The following is an 18,671-nucleotide window of genomic DNA, read 5'->3' on the forward strand; positions in this document are numbered from 1 at the left end:
TTCTACTACATTTTATATCAACTTTGTACGCTGATGAAATAGCCTACGTGGCTTCATCCCATCGATCGCCAACAACAATATTAATAATAATTTTAGAGGGGGCTATTGTCAAAAAGTGAGCCCATTTTGTTCATTTGATATACGTAATTAACGTTTTGGATGAGTTTATTTACATCATTTATCAAACAATTGCAACAAAATCAAATATTTCTATTACCGGAGGGACATGGCTTAAACAAATGATCACGTACGTAGAATATTGTAGGACTATACGTACGTACTACGGTTTTCACTACGGAGGTCACTATAGTTCGAAAGCCCATTAGGGCCAACCAAAATATTAATTTTAGAAATAACGAATTAATAATTCGAAATAAAGAATTATTAATTTGAAAATTCGAATTAATAAAGTTCGAAATAAACCAAAAGTGAAAATAAACAATACAGGGATGGGAAGTAAGTATAATGTAAAACTAATTTAAAACGTTTAAAAGTTTATTTTACTGTATACTTGCATAGGATGAAACGCGTTTTCCAAAACATGAAATATCATTCGATATGCCGTAGAAATTGTTATCATGAGATGTATGTAGACAGTATTAAACATGGTTTTGTTTTTTATTAAATAAAGAATACTATTCATTAAGACTGGACTCTGTATAGTATATAGCAAAAGTAAGGTGAAATATTATAAGGAATAACAAGTAGGCCTATAAAGTAGGAAATATAATATTTTAAAATATTATTAATTAAATATTATAATTATTAAAGTATAATACAATACTATTAATATCATTTTGCTTGACGTTTAATTTATTACATAAAAGTAGTTTTGTCAGAATATAATAAATAACCGGTAATTAAAATGGTACAAAAATATAAAATATGGCCGGTTATTATACAATAATGGTAAATTTATATTACAAGTTCCTATTTGGTTGAAAAATAAAAAAGGGTGTATTGAACTTTAATTCTTATCGCTTAAGTAGGACTACAACTTTTAAGTATTTTAATGATTATGCTCATTTTGTGGGAAGGCTTCAAATAAAAATCTTGAAGTCGCTTCAACACTGAACGTTTCAGGTAAAGATTATTCACGTCAGGTACTTTTGTATTTAAAGTATAGCAACAATCCAATAAGCATTATTATGATAAACACAACAAATTAACTAATTAAGCAACATGCACAAGATCTTTGTTTTGTCGGCTTCTTCATTTCCATGTCCATTTCCTCTGAAAACTAAATACATTGGTTTCCGTTTTAAAGAAATAAGTAAATTAAATCTAAGAAACTACAGCTTAAAAAAACATAAATTATATTCAAATATACTAATTAGCCTATAAACAATATTACCCAAGGTACATATGAGCAATAAAAAAACTCGCTCTGAATGTAATAAAAACGACACAATTATGAATAAAAGCATTACCATCGGTAGGCCTGTTGATCAGTGGCTGGGCTTCAATATCCATTTCCTAAAAATTAAGTTTATCATAAATCATTATAATTTCCATTGGTTAATTATTACTATTAGTAATATTGTTATTAATAATATAATCAAAATGTGATTATTTGTACAAAATAAAATTTAAAAAACCCATGTACTTACCTCATTCAGAACATCTTCTGAACTTACTGATGAATTAGTTGCTAAAAAATGAACATCAAGTTTAGAAAATAATAGACCTGGCGTACTTTTACACAGAAAAAGAACTTAATGGTGGTAAACAAATTGAATGTTAACCATTTTCAAATGAATTACTCTACAAACATACAAAAAAAGAATCTGAACAAAAAAGATTACAAACACTTATGATTGTCAATCATGTAGGCCTACAGTTATAAGTCTATATTGATATTTAAATTCAGTGAATATAGCATCATCTTCAACTATTAAGTTACTTTCAGATTCCAGATCATCATAGAAAACTTCAAACTTAAACATGTTTAATGGTACTAAACGACGACAAATAACGAAAATCACAATCATGAGGCCTAGAATATCGATTTGTATTAAATACAGAATACCTTCATCACATGAGTTACTTTCAGAGTCTTCCCTAGTATACGATAAAACCTTTTTAAAATTTATTGGAAAATACAGCATTTAGAAAAAATAAAAATTATATAACGGACGTGTATTATAATTAGGCCCCTATTGTTATTTAATTCATTACCGTCATCATATGTGTTCAAATATATCATACCTCTCCACTCCTGAAATATAGAACAGAGACGTTAACAGTATTCTAAAATCAAGATTCTATTTTCTTTCGTCAGAAAGATGCTACCCGGGGCGGTATGGAAATCCGCAGAGTGACGAGCCAGGGTCAGACAATCTTAATCTTCACAAGGCTTCACTCTCTAACTGCTAATTCAGTCACTCATTTTAACGTTAATATTGGACAAAATAACAAATTCTTTAATATTATATTTAATTTTAATAAAATGTCGGGCGCAATACATAGGCCTTAGGTACGATATACATAAACAGAAAATAATCATGCTTACCGGACCACCGGAACTCTCTGATTCTGATTGTTGCACTCTAAAAAATAAAATTATGAAAATGTGTTTCCTTTTTTAAAAAATATCCACAATTGTAAAATGATTACAGTCAGTGAATGGGTTGGATGGTATGATGAATGGGTATTGTGATTCAGTATTGATCAACTTGATTATTGATTTGGATATCAATGTTTGATTACAGATAGGTAACACATATAAAATTGTGCCATGCTTACCTATGTAACAATGTTTAATAATTTCTATTCCTTTTCAATTAAGTACAATAATTACAGTTAGTGAAGTGGTTGGCATTGATGATAGTAATGTGCTAGGCATGATCAACGTTAAATAAATTGCAGTAGGTTTCACACCAAAAATATTAATTCAACCATGCTTACCTACATAGCAAATCTTCAATAATCGCATTATTAAGCCACACCTTGGTATCTTGTATTGTCTTGTAATCTAATTCTGCAAACAGATCTATACCAGGTTCAAAGAAATTTTCCATGCTTTCACGATTTAAGAATTCGATAAGTATCAACAGCAGATCCATAAAACGTTTGTCGATGTATGCTTCATTCCATGGGCCAACATCCCTTTTATTTAGATATAACATGCATGTCTTAAGTTGATATGAAGACAGGCATCTAAGTTGCGTACATGGATTCACAATTCTAATTGTTTTCAGGATTTTTAGACACTTCTTGCGACATTCGTTGAAGCTATCCATATTTTTAACGATTTGTTTTTCTTTCTCAGAGAAACTCTAGCGCCACATGTTATGATACAAATCCTGTTTTTTGTCAGTTGCATTTGGATGACGTTTTGTGACAAATGATCTACCGTTAAGGCTTATAGCTGGAACGATATCAATGCTCATTTTTAGATTGTCATCATAGCAAATATTAAGTGTTAGTGCAGGGCCAGAGGATGCTCGCAAAGTTATAGTATTTCTTTGTTGTATTCGATTGATTACTTTTTGTAAAATCGATTGGAATGTTTGTTGTTGTTGATCTCTTTTGGATTTAAATAGATTCGTTTCTTTTTTATGAAGAAATATCCTGGTGTTTCGTATGGTCCGTGAGGTTTCTTTATTTCCCAGTCAGGCTCATTTAACTTTAGTGGTAACATGAGGTCAAACTCGTCTGGCTTGATCACTTTCAGCCCCTCGTAGCTACTACCCTGATGCAGTAGATTACCAAATGTGTATGGCAGTTCTTCCAGTTTTGTGCGTTCTAAAAAGTGTTTAATAATGTTTTCAATTCTTTCAACAATCTGATTTGCTTTCACGTTTTCATCATCTGAGAATGTTGCATGTTCATTGTAGTACTTTTTCAGTTCAATCGATAATACAATCTTCTCCCTAACCAAAAACGTAATTATATGCAATTAGGGCGAGTGGAATGTGTACATTTAGATGGAACTGGACAGGAAACTGCTTGGGCGGATGAGAATTAGAATATCACCTGAAGTTTCACCCTGAAGTTGCATATTAATTTGATGTAGCTTTTTGGATACGCTCTTAACCCAACCATACACAGTGTCATTCTTGTGGATTAGATTTTTTATTATTCATTTTATTTAACTTCAACAATTTGATAGTAAAATCAAGTCAAAGCGTAAGTGACATATTTTATGAAAGCTAATGTATAAGAATTACACCGTATATACTCTCGGATTTTACTCCTGGTGAAAGGCCCTCCTACTATTAACTTACCAACGTGAAAATGTAATGTGTACATTAACTGACAGGTCCGACTAATGACGTTAGGTCGTATTAGAGAATTTACAATGGACATAAACTGCCAATAATACGTACGATATACTGTATTTAATTGATCGACTTCACAATAATAAAAACAACACGTCAACACTACGTCGGATAATTAATACGTATAATTATTACGAAAATCAAACAAAAACACGCACGGTTTCTACTACATTTTATATCAACTTTGTACGCTGATGAAATCAATAGGGTTGGTGAAATCTGTCCACAATAGGTTACTTTTCTGTCCATAATAGGTTACTTTCTGTCCACAATAGGGACTAGAGGGCGCTGTTGTTTGTCCATAATAGGTTACTTTCTGTCCACAATAGGGACTAGAGGGCGCTGTTGTTTGTCCATAATAGGTGACTTTCATAATTGGCTGTCCAAAATAGGTGACTTTTTGTCCACAATAGGGGATTTTATTGGAGTAGTGCGCCATCCATTGTGTTGTCCATAATAGGTGAATTTTTTGGCGTACTCTCGTACGTACGTACGTACGTACGTAGTTTGTTTCGCGAGTAGAAGTAATACTAATTTGCTTTCTCTTCAGACTTTGAGTTGAGGCTACCGACCTAGGCCTAGGCCTAATTAGTATATTATTTAAGTCTCTCTAGCCTAGGGGTCTCTCTAGCCTAGTAGGCCTTAGGGCCTAGGCCTAGTCCTGTTAGTTAGGCTACCTCTATACTATAGGCCTACTACTACTAGGCTAGGCCTAGCTTAGATACAGCAGCAGGGTACCTCCCTGCTTACAGGAATACAAATGACATGGGCTCCATATTAGGTAGATATGTTTCCTACTACAAACAACTAGGCCTAGCCTCAGTTATCTTGTTTATTTGTTTTTTTATTATTTGATAATATAATATGAATATATATACAGACTAACATACTATTTTACTCGTAACTATATTGCCTATTCTGCAGGTCACTGGCGGACTAAGTGACTAGAGGCCTAGTCACTATTTAATACGGTCTTTTACTACTGCCACCACTACTACTATACCTTGAAGACCGAAATCTTCAAATCACAAACATCTAGATTGCTAGATTGAACTATTAAAATTTTTGTTTTTTTTTATTATTTTGTGAATGAACGAGTCTTATCCAGACAGTTTGGACAGTTAATAGGTTGGCAGTATAGTAGAACCAGAGCTAGTGTTACTGTGTTATTAATTATGTCATCTATTTAAATATCACAATTGTTTTCCCATATTTTTTGCGTGTATTACAGATTGTGTACAGTGTATCTTCTGATCAATGTTATAGTACAATAGCATGGAAATGTCTATTAACTAGGGTAAATAACAGATAAGCCCAACCTACAATTGAAGAAAAATACTTTACATATAACCCACTACATCTTTTAGGAGATTTTTCAATATGATCAAGAATAGATACTGTGAAATCCCAAAAAGAAGCCTATTTCAAAACAGTATTTGTTTGCAAAAGTAATCTCGAAAAGGAGGATACAAATGAGACAAACTGAATATTATCAGTACCGTAGTAGAAAAACTTTAAACATAACTGTGTCCCACCATACAACATGACAATTTGACTCAGCATTACTAAGATTGAAGTTACTTTTATTATACAATACCTAAACATTATTATAGTGTTTAACTATTTCCTTTTTTTATTATAGGCATACAGATGTTTGATATTCTGCCCATATATCCTGCTGAAATGAAAAGGTACATCATTTCAACATAATATCTTTGATCATATCATCATCGGTCAATACTTATAGTAATAAACATAATAATTATGGTGTATTTTTTTTTATCTTTGCTATTTTTTAAATTGTAGTTTAACCATATTTTTACACTTTTAAAATTAATATAATTCAGTATTTTTTAATGTGATTTAGATTATGAATAAATTTAGAATACAGAACAAAATTGTTGATTGTACACTGCGTGTATGTAAACTGGATTTATTGTCGTATTCCTAATGATTCAAAATAATATTTATTTTGCTTCATTATTAAAGATGTATTGTCCCTCAAAAACATGAAAAATTAATTCAATCAGGCTTTGAATATGTTATTTTGTAGTTTTAATAAAGTTAATCGAAAAAAAAAAACGAAAACAAAATAATGTTTTCACTTGTAAAATGATAAATGGTTAAATTCAACCAAAAATCCATTGGCTAGCAGCCAATTTGACCATTTTTTGCTTTAAATTACATTTTTTTCAGGTAATACATTTTTTTTCAATCTAATTTTTGGTCAATGTGGATAACTATTATGTTACAATAAAATGGAATGGAAAATTTTAATTTAAGAATTATTTTTTCAGGGGGACAATACATCTTTAAACATTAAAATTGATTCATTTAATTAAACAACAATATAATAAATGGATGAGAACTGCTGCTGTTGATTGACTACTGACTGGGATGATTTGTCATGAATTTTGAAACAAGGGACGACCTAAAATGAAGTGCTGAACTCTGATGTCTTTTGCAATATTAAATTGATGAAGTTGATTTTTATTATTACTGTTAACAAAACAAAAAAAAACAAAAAAATAACGGTAAAGAGAAAACATTATCATATATCTATATAACCTATGTGGACTATCATCAGGAATTAAAGGTATAAAGGTATAAAAACGTATTTTACTAAAACAATAGGAAGATTCAAATGTTGTAAGCCTACATATTTACAAAAGGAATGGAAAACCCAAAGATGAAATGAAAAGCTGTTGTCAAGCGTCTTTAACTCCTATAATTTGTAAGATTGTTGAGAAATTGCTTTGATGTATCTAGAATAGTATAATAATATACTAATTACATTTTTTCAGTTTGGAATTAAACAAATGTATAATATTGAACTTTTACTTTCTAAGGTTTTCATTCATGGGCACAATTAAAGGCTGTAAACATTTTAATTTTTGTTTTCTTGACTTTTCTTCTGCACTGGACGGTGTCTAATAAAAATAACTTAATAACTCAGTAGCTGTTGCTGAAAACACCAATGGATTACAGATTTTATTTCAAATAAAGCGCAAGTCAAAGTTGGTGATATTGTAAATAATATTTCTTCTTTTTTAATTTGCTGATGATCACACCTTATCACGTCCTATAAAAATAATGATTGTATAATGCTTCAAATAGATTATATTTAATTGCTAAATGAGCAAATGTCAACAATCCTTAAATCCTGTACAATGTGCCATAATATTCTCTCAAACTATTTACATACACACTGTAACTTAGTGAACATTGTCTGATTCTTGAGTAATTCCACTTGTCTTTACGTCTTGTTACATGCATTATATAAAATATGTCTTGGTCAAGTTGAACAAAGCTCTATTACTCCTAGTGGTTAGATTGTAGTGTGGGCACCATTTGAGAAATATTATGTTTAGAGAATAAGAAGTATACAAAGGAAAACAACAAGTAGTATACAAAGGAAAACAACAAGGAAAGTGATTTTAGACACACTTTGGACATAGGGCCTACCTTATTTTTATAGTTTGAAAGTGCTAGAAATATTACCTATTGGTTGATTGATCACTTTATTTCAGAATAAAAATTTCATACAACAATTAAAAAAACCGGAAAATCACACTTTAATAGGATTTTTTCTCTCAAAACCTATTTGAAGACTCTATTGAAGACTTGTTTGAATTACATTTAAACTTTTATTAGGATTTAAGGTGTTGAAGGGTTGCTATAGTTTTTTTGGTTTTGTTGGAATTCAAAAGGCAATTCATAATTCTTCCCAGAAAGCAAATTATTATTTACGATACAACTTTCCTACTATTAACTCAGACTTGGAGGCCTATAGGATATAATAGGCCTAGGGCCTAGGCTAGGCCTAGTTTAGTTAGTACTTGGTTGGCCACTATCTAGCCTATACTAGGGCCAGGCTACTTAATTACTAGTCTACTATGCTATGGAGTTTCCTACACAAGTTACACATTACAAAAATCACCTATTATGGACAACATAATGGATGGCGCACTACTCCAATAAAATCCCCTATTGTGGACAAAAAGTCACCTATTTTGGACAGCCAATTATGAAAGTCACCTATTATGGACAAACAACAGCGCCCTCTAGTCCCTATTGTGGACAGAAAGTAACCTATTATGGACAGAAAAGTAACCTATTGTGGACAGATTTCACCAACCCCGCTCGATGAAATAGCCTACGTGGCTTCATCCCATCGATCGCCAACAATAATTAATATTAATAATAATTTTAGAGGGGGCTATTGTCAAAAAGTGAGCCCATTTTGTTCATTTGATATACGTAATTAACGTTTTGGATGAGTTTATTTACATCCTTTATCAAACAATTGCAACAAAATCAAGTATTTCTATTACCGGAGGGACATGGCTTAAACAATGATCACGTACGTAGAATATTGTAGGACTATACGTACGTACTATACGGTTTTCACTACGGAGGTCACTAATAGTTCGAAAGCCCATTAGGGCCAACCAAAATATTAATTTCAGAAATAACGAATTAATAATTTGAAATAACGAATTATTAATTTCGAAATAAACCAAAAGTGAAAATAAACAATACAGGGATGGGAAGTAAGTATAATGTAAAACTAATTTAAAACGTTTAAAAGTTTATTTTACTGTATACTTGCATAGGATGAAACGCGTTTTCCAAAACATGAAATATCATTCGATATGCCGTAGAAATTGTTATCATGAGATGTATGTAGACAGTATTAAACATGGTTTTGTTTTTTATTAAATAAAGAATTTAAAATCAATCCTTTTCATAATTCACCTCCAACTTATTATTTTTTATTTATACGTATAATGTTACTTTCTATAGACCAGAGATTCCGAAATAAATTGAATGAATGAATATGAATACTATTCATTAAGACTGGACTCTGTATAGTATATAGCAAAAGTAAGGTGAAATATTATAAGAAATAACAAGTAGGCCTATAAAGTAGGAAATAAAATATTTTTAAATATTATTAATTAAATATTATAATTATTAAAGTATAATACAATACTATTAATATCATTTTGCTTAACGTTTAATTTATTACATAAAAGTAGTTTTGTCAGAATATAATAAATAACCAATAATTAAAATGGTACAAAAATATAAAATATGGCCGGTTATTATACAATAATGGTAAATTTATATTACAAGTTCCTATTTGGTTGAAAAATAAAAAAGGGTGTATTTACTTTAATTCTTATCGCTTAAGTAGGACTACAACTTTTAAGTATTTTAATGATTATGCTCATTTTGTGGGAAGGCTTCAAATAAAAATCTTGAAGTCGCTTCAACACTGAACGTTTCAGGTAAAGATTATTCACGTCAGGTACTTTTGTATTTAAAGTATAGCAACAATCCAATAAGCATTATTATGATAAACTCAACAAATTAACTAATTAAGCAACATGCACACGATCTTTGTTTTGTCGGTTTCTTCATTTCAACCATTTGCTCTGAAAAAAAAACACCATTGACTTCATTTGAAAGAAATAAGTAAACTAAATCTAAGAAACTATTACAGTTTATATTATTAAAAAAGGTTCAAATAACGTTGGAATTTTATTAACTTTACACCAATCAATCGGTACAAACAAAGAAAACGCTAGCTCACTGATCTACGCATGCGCACGGCTCACAATAATCTCGTAATTTCTCGTCACGTATATTACGAGATGAAACATTCTGATTGTATTAACAACGAGAAAATATGGATAAAAGCGTTACCAGTAGGTCTACTCCTGGGGATCAGTGGCCGCTGGTCTTCAATATCCATTTCCTAAAAATCAAGTTTATCATAAATCATTATAATTTCCATTGGTTAATTATTAGTAATATTGTTATTATTAATATAATCAAAATGTGATTATTATTTAATAAAATAAAATCAACGAAGGCTTACAGACCTACTTTTTTGTTTTTAAAATCCAGGTATACTTACCTTCGGAGCGTAATAAGCTGTATTGTCATCTTCTGAACTTAGTGCTGCTGAAGCTGCTAAAAATGAACAGTTTTAGAAAATAAATGCTAGAACACTAATAGATCTGGCGTACTTTTACAGAGAACTTAACGGTGGCAAAAAAATTGCTATACCTTTTTCAAATGAATTACTTTCATACAAAAAAGAGTACAGGAAAAAAGATTACAAACACTTATGATTGTCAATCATGTAGGCCTACAGTTATATGTATATATTGATATTTAAATTCAGTGAATAAATCATCACCTTCCACAGTTGAGTTACTTTCAGACTCCAGATCATCATAGAAAACTTCTTAAAAGAAAAAAATGTTTAACGACAAATAACGAAAATTACAATCACGAGGCTTAAGACCCATTTGCACTAGAACGATAACGATCGACGATACATAGACAAATAGGCCTATGCATTTTTAATACATAAAACAGAATAAATATAAAAATGTTTCATTCTAGAACTATAGAATAACCATCTATGCTTCCTTTGATGAAAATGATGTTCACACGTCCAATCAAATGACGTCATGATTAGCAAGAGCAAAATATGGTGACAATACAACGATTTTATTTTGTTTTAAATTTTATTTGATTGGAATTAAAAAAATATTATTTATATCAAACATTTTTATCAATTATAGAACGAAACCCTTTCTAGTTTCTTTTGTTTTATTTAAAAAAATGCTTATCTATTTATCGTCGATCGTTATCATCCTAGTGTAAATGAGCCTTTATAATATAATATCGATTTGTATTAAATAAAGAATACCTGCATCACATGAGTTACTTTCAGATTCTTCACTAGTATACGAAGACACTTTTTTTAAAGTTATTGAAAGATACATCATTAATTAGTTTAGAGCAAATTAAATAATATAACGGATGTGGACGGTAATTTCCATTGTTTTGCCGTAAGCCATAACTGTATTATAATTATTGCTATTTAAATTCATTGTAGTAACGAAGGCATTACCGTCATCATGTGTGTTCATATTCAAATCTATCATACCTCTCCACTCCTGAAATATCGAACAAAGACGTTAACAGTATTCTAAAATCAAAATTATATTTTCTTTCGTCAGAAAGATGCTACCCGGGGGCGGTATTGAAATCCGCAGAATCCGGTTGATAAATAAAAAAGGGTCAGACAATCTTAATCATCACAAGGCTTCACTCTCTAACTGCTATAATTCATTCACTCTCTCATTTTAGCGTTAAAATTGAACAAATTTAATATGCCTAAAATGTTGGGCGGAATGCATAGACCTATTATTAGGTAGGCCTTATGTGATATACATAGAAAATAATCGTGCTTACCGGACTACCAAGACTTTCTGATTCTGATTGTTTCACTCTAAAAAATAAAATAATTATGTGTTTTCTTTTTAAAAAAGTATCCGCAATTGCACAATATACAATGATATGATTACAGTCAGTGAAGTTTGTCGGACGGTATATGAATTGGGCGGGGTGTTGCGAGTCAGTTTATCAACTTGATCATTGATTGGGGTATCAATATTTGATTATGAAACAAAATATAAATTGGCACCATGCTTACCTATGTAACAACTGTTCAATAATTTCATCATCTGAAGAAACAATTTTTGTAAGCCAACGTTCGGTATTTGTTATTCCTTTTCTACTTAAATCCGCAAAGAGATTTATATCATGATTAAAGAAACTTTCCATTTCACCACGTTCTAAGAATGTGATTAGTTTCCACAATAGATCCTTAAAGCGGACGTCGATGTAGTCTTCTGTCCATGGAAAAACATTCGTATCAGCATTTAAATGTAACATACATGTCTTGAGATGATATGAAGACAGAAATTTAAGTTGCGATGATGCGTTCAACTTTTGAATTGTTTTCAGGATTTTTAGACACTTCCCACGACATTCGTTGGACCCATCCATACTTTTAACGATATCTTTTTCCTTATTAGAGAAACTCTCACGCCACAATTTATTGTACCCATCCCGGTGATTATTAGTAGCATATGGATGACATTTAGGAACAAATAACCTACCATTAAGCTTGATTGCTGGAACGATGTCAATGCTCATTTCTATGCTGTTATCATAGCAAACCTTAAGGGTAAGAGCTGGGGAACGTGATCGACATTGTAGGGTGATATTACTGGCTCCTGTTGTTCTACTTTCCTTCATAACATTAACTGATTTTTGTAAAATCGATTGTAAATTTTGTTTGATCTTATTAGGAATTAAGTAGAAATTTTCAGTAATGTCGATATCTTTATTACCAATTATGAAGACATATCCTGGAGCTTCGTCAGGTTCCTTTAATTTCCAATTCTCGGCATCCTCTAAAAGTAGCGGTAACAAGAGGTCAAACTCGTCTGGTTTTATCACTTTCAGTCCTTCGTAGCTACTACCCTGATGAAGTAGATTGCCAAATGTGTATGGCAAATCACTATACTCCTTTAAGGATTGCTGAAAAGTGCGTTTAATATTTTCGATAATCCTAACTGCTTTCTTTTTTTCCTCAGGTTTAAGTTCTGCGTACAGTTTGTGGTACCGTTTCAGTTCAACCATTAACGAGTCATGCATGCTGTTGTTGATACTCATCTCTTCTACCCACCATGATAATAATTGTCTGGAAGTAAAACAGACTTATGACACCACGTTTTCAACCCTTTGTTTGGATTTAGTATTCATGGTTTATTTATTATTATGCTAATAGTTGGACATAATAGGAGGCCTACGAAATAAACATTATTATTATTAAACAATGGTATCGGTATATGCTAAGACGTTTTGAATACAGGAAATAGGTTAGGGAATTTCCTAAAGTGGTACATAGGGCCTACACCAATTATTAATAACACTGGGCATATAATAGAATAAGTTTGACTAAATATATAACACCTGACGCAACAGGTTGGATCTCTTGCGAAAATCATCAAAACATTCTACTACCTAGGAATCATGCGGTTGATGCCTCACTTTATTTATAGGCCCATATAATATTAAACAATAGGTATATGATACGTACGTCAACAATTGTCAACAGTTGGGGAATTTCCTAGTATTTACCTGAATTCCTTCCATTATTTATATTATATACTGTAGGCCTATGTATTGTAGATATTATAGTTACCTTTTGTAAATGTGTGTGTACTTAAGTTACTGTTTAGTTTTCTTTAAATGTTTAATATTATATTAATGTATCTATCTATCTCTACTGAACCACTTTGGAAATCAATGCTTTAACAAACATTGAATGATAAATAAATAATACGTTATTACGTACATAAAAGGCCTACGTTTGACTGACTAAACTATACTGTATATAACGACAGTGAGGCATTTAATGAATAGGCAAACTGCCTTAAAATGTGACATGTTTCGAGAAACTATTCTCATCATCAGAATATAATGTATATAAAACTGAGGCAACAGTTTCAACACTATACGTCTGCTTATACAATACTGTACATCAATTAAAAATATCGTCTACTAAAACTACCGTTCTTACGTAGGCCTACCGGTACTTGCGACGCTCAGTACATCCAAAGAATATAGATATTCTATGGTCATCATACCGTCGTACGTGTACGGCATTAATCGATACTGAACAATATTATTCTAGAGGGCACTATTGTAACAATCAAACAATACATTGTTATATGTGTATAACTAACAATCAATTTATTGATTCAAATGTTTCTTTGTAAAAAGAGTACCTATTAAACTTATTAGTTTAAAATTATATTTGACAGTGGTTGAATTGGGTCATGTTTCTGATGAGTCTATGACAAGCCTACTGTGCACAAACACCTTCCTTTCCAACAATAGCTATAGCAAACTATTATTATACTGTACTACAGTATACAAAGTAGTAAAACATTCAGTGATCATAACAGCAGTATTCTGCAATGATTTCAAAGTATTTCAACTGGATATAAATCTAGTATTGTTATGCTATAGGTGGCGTAATAACTTTCATCAAACATACTATCAAAATGCAGAAATATGGTCAGAGAAATCAATTAAAACAAAACTGATTTATATTATCACCAACATTTCTTAATTGTTCGATTAACAATCTAAAAATAAGACGACAACAAATACCAAAATGGGCATTTTTTATATCTTACCCACCACCAGACCTACCACAGGCTTATAAAGTTTAACTTACAAAGTTACCGCGTTTTTTTATATTTAGAAAAGAAATAAAAAAATTTAAAAAAACACACACACAAAATGAATATAAAATAACAACTTTTATTTTGATAATCATACTCATAAAATCAAGATTAATTTTTTATTGGTCTTTGTATACCACAACCAAATGAATTTCCCCGGAGTTTGAGGTAATAAAGTTTTATTGAACTGAATAAGGCAGATTTGTCCTATTATTATATTCAATGTTATTAAAATATAACATTATTTTAAAATATAGTATTTAGGCCTACAGCTATACATCCGTGTATGTATAGGCCTAAAAAAGTTTACTGTCCTGACAATGAACCAAAATTAAAATTCCACATAATTGTATTAAAGTAACTTCTAAATGAATATCTGTAACGTCCCTTCTAAACAATACTTCTGATTAACTAATTATACATTTTTATGTACACATGACATGAAATGAGCTGTCACAAAATCGGTGATCAGCGATATTAAAATTTCGTATAATATATAACGCGGTCTGTTGTTCTACTAACGACATTGACATTACTGGTAAACAGATGTCTAATATAAAGAGAAGCTTTTTCTGCACTTGAAAGAACATCAAATTGACTCGAAACACTGAGGCCTCTATTATGTTAGTACTGTAAAAAGGCTTATAAGAAGCAGCTATCCGCACAAGTATAACATTACAAATCAATTATAAATAGTTTTATAGTATTACCTATAGGCCTATTGTGTAATACATTTAAAACATAGCTTAAATGTAACTGTAAATTATAGAAATAATTACTACAGTATTTACAATTAATTTCGTTATTGTGAATACCACTTCAATATCGGTTGTACCATCGCCTTCTTCTGAAAAAAATAATAATGAAACATAAACATGTCTAAAAATAATCAATGGTGCGTCGCCGTATGTGTAGCTGATGAGCGATTTTCCAACCAAATTTTAAAAATTGTTTACTAATGCTTGGTTCCCACTAGAGACGCAACACAAGGACGTAACGCAACGTAAGTGATTTGACTAATCACAAGCGATGGATTATTCGAACTGTCGCTTGTCATTGGTCAACGCGCTTGCGTTGCGTTTACGTCCTTACGTTACGTTCTAGTGGGAACCACGCTTTATGCTGTACTTAGGTTGGATTATTTTTGCAGTCTTTTTTCTTGTGTTTTGTGAACCTGTGCCGTGATTTTCATGTGTTTGCTTTTTAAAGAAACGTATTTTGTAACAGAATGAACAACACGAATATCTAATATAATACTATGGCCGGACCGAAATCAAAATTAATAAAAAAAACCGTCACTTACAGTTGCTGCTGTGTGCACTTGGCGTCACCGAGGTTCAGTTGACAAAAAGCAAAACCATACATTCTTGTCGAAATTAGGCATTAAAGTCGGACTGTCATCCTCTAAAAATTACATCATGTAAGAAAAAAAAGAAGAAATAAACAGATAACCTTACTTAAAAAAACATACGAAAAAGTTTTTTTTTTTAATGGCAATTAACGACAACGAAAGATAATCATATAATTACATATCAACATTTAAATTTAGGGTAAAAAGTTACCTTCTAAGTAAGGACCATTATCATACCAAGACGAAACTTCTAAAAGATAATACAAAAAAATATTACAAAATAACGACATATTCCTATATAATAAGCATGTTCATCAACATTTGGTGAATCAAATATTAATACCTTCTTCAGATGAGATACTTTCAGATTCTGAATCATAATCAGACCAATGTGAAGACGATACTTCTGGAACATACAATAAAATTATGAAAAAATAACGACAAAACATAATTATAAAAATACAACAACTAAAATACAACAACTAAAATACAACAACTAAAACTTGATAATGTGGTGAATAAAATATTAATACCTTCTTCAGATGAGATACTTTCAGATTCTGAATCATAATCAGACCAATGTGAAGACAGTACTTCTGAAACATACAATAAAAGTAAGAAAAAATAATGACAAAACACAATTATAAAAATACAACAATTAACTCGATATTTAGATTATATTGTGGAGGACAAACTATTTACCTTCCTCAGATGCGATACTTTCAGAACCATCATAACAATATGACGAATGCGACCACCGTGACAACACTTCTGAAATAATAATTAGATTTAGAAAAAAAAAACCAACGGTTCGACAAAAAGATATTACGCTATTTATATCCTCTGAAAAAATTGCATTGAATTCATTTGAAAGAAAGCAATAACTAAACTAAATTCAAGAAACATTATTTAATAGAACATATAACTGATAATAGTGCTTATCAGTCGAATTCAATATATGCCTGACATAGTATAACCATCATAGAGCCAAGAAACGTTCAGAATCATAAAAAACGACACGACAAAATAAAATAAAGGCGTTACGGTACCCATCAGTGACTGTGCTTCAACATCCCCTTCGTAATTACCACCGAAAGTTTGTGATTGTTTTTTTCTGAAAAAAATGTTGAACCACAAAAATAAATAAAAACATTATTTCTTTTTTTTCACATTTACAATTTTATTGTTATACTTTTCTTTATCAAGTAAGTACAACAATTACAGTTAGTGAAGTGGTTGGCATGGATAAGGGTTATTTGCTAGACCTTGATCAACGTAATTAGGAAATAAATTGCAGTAGGCCTATAGCACACCAAAAATATAAATTGAATCATGCTTACCTACATAGCAACTTTTTAATAATCGCATTAGGCCTATTCGAATAAACAATTTTACTAAGCCATCTTCCGGTACTTCGTATACCCTTTTTACTTATACCTGCAAACAGATCTATACCAGGTTCAAAGAAATTTTCCATGCTTCCACGATTTAAGAATTCGATAAGTATCAACAGCAGATCCCTAAAACGATTGTCGATGTATGCTTCATTCCATGGGCCAGCATTCTTTTTATTTAGATATAACATGCATGTCTTAAGATGATATGAAGACAGGCATCTAAGCTGCGTACATGGATTCACAATTCTAATTGTTTTCAGGATTTTTAGACACTTCTTGCGACATTCGTTAGACCTATCCATAGTTTTAATGATATGTTTTTCATTCTCAGAGAAACTCTCACGCCACATTTTATGATACAAATCCTGTTTTTTGTCAGTTGCATTTGGATGACGTTTTGTGACAAATAATCTACCTTTACGGCTTATAGCTGGAACGATATCAATGCTCATTTTTAGATTGTCATCATAGCACACATTAAGTGTTAGTGCAGGGCCGCCAGATGAACCTACTCCCAACGTGATTCCTGTTATAATGTTCCGCATTATATAATTGATCACCTTTCTTTGTAAAATCGATTGGAATGTTTGTTTGATCGCTGTTGGACTGAAGTAGATTTGTTTCTTTTTTATGAAGACAAATCCCGGTGTTTTGTATCGTCCGTAAGGTTTCTTTATTTTCCAACCTGGTTTCATTACTAATGGTAACATGAGGTCAAACTCATCTGGCTTCATCACTTTCAGCCCCTCGTAGCTACTACCCTGATGCAGTAGATTACCAAATGTGTATGGCAAATCCTCTTCCTTTTCTATGTCTTCTAAACAATTTTTAATAAGGTTTTCAATTTCTTCGACAGTCTTATTTGCTTCCTCGTTTTCATAATCTGAGAATGTTGCATATTCTTTATAGTACTGTCTCAGTTTCAACGATAATCGCGAGTCACGATGTGATGTAGGTCTATACATCATCTTCTCCTCTAACCATTATTGGAAATAATAACACATAATTACTATGCGTGGGCGTAGTTTAGGTCTAGCCTACATTCAATGTGGAAATAAAGTTTAGGGGCAGATGAACCCGACGTTCCATCCTTAAACTAACAGATGATACCTCTACTTTCATTGTTAATTTACTAAACTTCAACAATTGATGAAAGAATCAAGTTAAAGATGTTAGAGATTCTCATTTTAATTTGTGGCCACCCGGGGAAATAACAAGAGGAATGTTTAGATATAAAACAACTTTGAATAAAAACGAATCAACGCTTCATTATAATTCTCTCAGAATCGCCTCCGACAAGACCCAAATATTTATACCAACGAACAAACCCAATGTATATTATATACAATAGGCCCGACTTATGACGTTAGTTATTAGGGAATTTCCTATAAGTGGACCTATCAGAAATTGCCAAATGTGATAATACGTACGATATATTTTATTGAAATAACGATCCATCCACAATCGAATAAACACAGGTGTGTGTCAACACTACATCCGGTAGCCCTATACG

At 31.3% G+C, this 18,671-nt stretch overlaps 4 protein-coding genes and 1 long non-coding RNA gene across 7 annotated transcripts; all 5 read right to left on the bottom strand.

Moving 5' to 3' along the window:
- Nucleotides 1-924: 924 nt before the first annotated feature.
- On the bottom strand, nucleotides 925-1,682 carry LOC144839392 (uncharacterized). Its single transcript, XR_013611741.1, has 3 exons — nucleotides 1,611-1,682; nucleotides 1,431-1,476; nucleotides 925-1,233 (listed from the first exon to the last, which is right to left on the bottom strand). It is a non-coding gene; the product is annotated as an uncharacterized LOC144839392 (long non-coding RNA).
- A 58-nt stretch (nucleotides 1,683-1,740) lies between these two features.
- Nucleotides 1,741-3,252, bottom strand: LOC144839205 (protein mab-21-like 2). Its single transcript, XM_078694520.1, has 3 exons — nucleotides 2,908-3,252; nucleotides 2,513-2,549; nucleotides 1,741-1,764 (listed from the first exon to the last, which is right to left on the bottom strand). Exons 1-3 carry the CDS (start codon nucleotides 3,240-3,242, stop codon nucleotides 1,741-1,743), a joined length of 396 nt encoding a protein of 131 aa, XP_078550646.1. The 5' UTR covers nucleotides 3,243-3,252.
- Nucleotides 3,253-9,211: 5,959 nt separating this feature from the next.
- Nucleotides 9,212-12,833, bottom strand: LOC144840654 (cyclic GMP-AMP synthase-like receptor 3). Of its 2 annotated transcripts, none has more exons than XM_078696559.1 (7): nucleotides 11,803-12,833; nucleotides 11,562-11,598; nucleotides 11,218-11,263; nucleotides 10,495-10,539; nucleotides 10,210-10,262; nucleotides 9,996-10,047; nucleotides 9,212-9,724 (listed from the first exon to the last, which is right to left on the bottom strand). In XM_078696559.1, exons 1-7 carry the CDS (start codon nucleotides 12,828-12,830, stop codon nucleotides 9,660-9,662), a joined length of 1,326 nt encoding a protein of 441 aa, XP_078552685.1. In that variant the 5' UTR covers nucleotides 12,831-12,833; the 3' UTR covers nucleotides 9,212-9,659. The 2 variants fall into 2 exon arrangements, with proteins under 2 accessions (XP_078552685.1, XP_078552684.1); XM_078696558.1 differs by having other exon boundaries at nucleotides 10,210-10,265.
- Nucleotides 12,834-14,673: 1,840 nt separating this feature from the next.
- On the bottom strand, nucleotides 14,674-16,998 carry LOC144840747 (uncharacterized). Of its 2 annotated transcripts, none has more exons than XM_078696747.1 (7): nucleotides 16,811-16,998; nucleotides 16,464-16,532; nucleotides 16,295-16,357; nucleotides 16,105-16,167; nucleotides 15,973-16,011; nucleotides 15,714-15,814; nucleotides 14,674-15,254 (listed from the first exon to the last, which is right to left on the bottom strand). In XM_078696747.1, the coding sequence occupies exons 1-6, from the start codon at nucleotides 16,812-16,814 to the stop codon at nucleotides 15,738-15,740; spliced, it is 315 nt and encodes a 104-aa protein (XP_078552873.1). In that variant the 5' UTR covers nucleotides 16,815-16,998; the 3' UTR covers nucleotides 14,674-15,254; nucleotides 15,714-15,737. The 2 variants fall into 2 exon arrangements, with proteins under 2 accessions (XP_078552873.1, XP_078552872.1); XM_078696746.1 differs by having other exon boundaries at nucleotides 14,674-15,257.
- A 99-nt stretch (nucleotides 16,999-17,097) lies between these two features.
- On the bottom strand, nucleotides 17,098-18,123 carry LOC144839206 (cyclic GMP-AMP synthase-like). Its single transcript, XM_078694521.1, has one exon. It carries the CDS (start codon nucleotides 18,121-18,123, stop codon nucleotides 17,098-17,100), a length of 1,026 nt encoding a protein of 341 aa, XP_078550647.1.
- Nucleotides 18,124-18,671: the final 548 nt, after the last annotated feature.

This window comes from Antedon bifida, chromosome 4 (assembly GCF_963402885.1).
Source record: "Antedon bifida chromosome 4, ecAntBifi1.1, whole genome shotgun sequence".
NCBI classification, from domain to species: Eukaryota; Metazoa; Echinodermata; class Crinoidea; order Comatulida; family Antedonidae; genus Antedon; species Antedon bifida.

Coding starts and splice junctions, on each gene's coding strand:
- LOC144840747 (XM_078696747.1), bottom strand. Junction 16,012..16,104: donor AAGTATCTCATCTGAAGAAG/GTATTAATATTT, acceptor ATTATCTTTTAG/AAGTTTCGTCTTGGTATGAT. Junction 15,815..15,972: donor TAATGGTCCTTACTTAGAAG/GTAACTTTTTAC, acceptor TGTAATTTTTAG/AGGATGACAGTCCGACTTTA.
- LOC144839206 (XM_078694521.1), bottom strand. CDS start 18,123: ATGTATAGACCTACATCACATCGTGACTCGCGATTATCGTTGAAACTG.
- LOC144839205 (XM_078694520.1), bottom strand. CDS start 3,242: ATGGATAGCTTCAACGAATGTCGCAAGAAGTGTCTAAAAATCCTGAAA. Junction 2,550..2,907: donor ATTGAAGATTTGCTATGTAG/GTAAGCATGGTT, acceptor TTTATTTTTTAG/AGTGCAACAATCAGAATCAG. Junction 1,765..2,512: donor CAGAGAGTTCCGGTGGTCCG/GTAAGCATGATT, acceptor GTATGTTTGTAG/AGTAATTCATTTGAAAATGG.
- LOC144840654 (XM_078696558.1), bottom strand. CDS start 12,830: ATGAGTATCAACAACAGCATGCATGACTCGTTAATGGTTGAACTGAAA. Junction 11,599..11,802: donor ATTGAACAGTTGTTACATAG/GTAAGCATGGTG, acceptor TTTATTTTTTAG/AGTGAAACAATCAGAATCAG. Junction 10,266..10,494: donor AAGTAACTCAACTGTGGAAG/GTGATGATTTAT, acceptor GTTCATTTTTAG/CAGCTTCAGCAGCACTAAGT.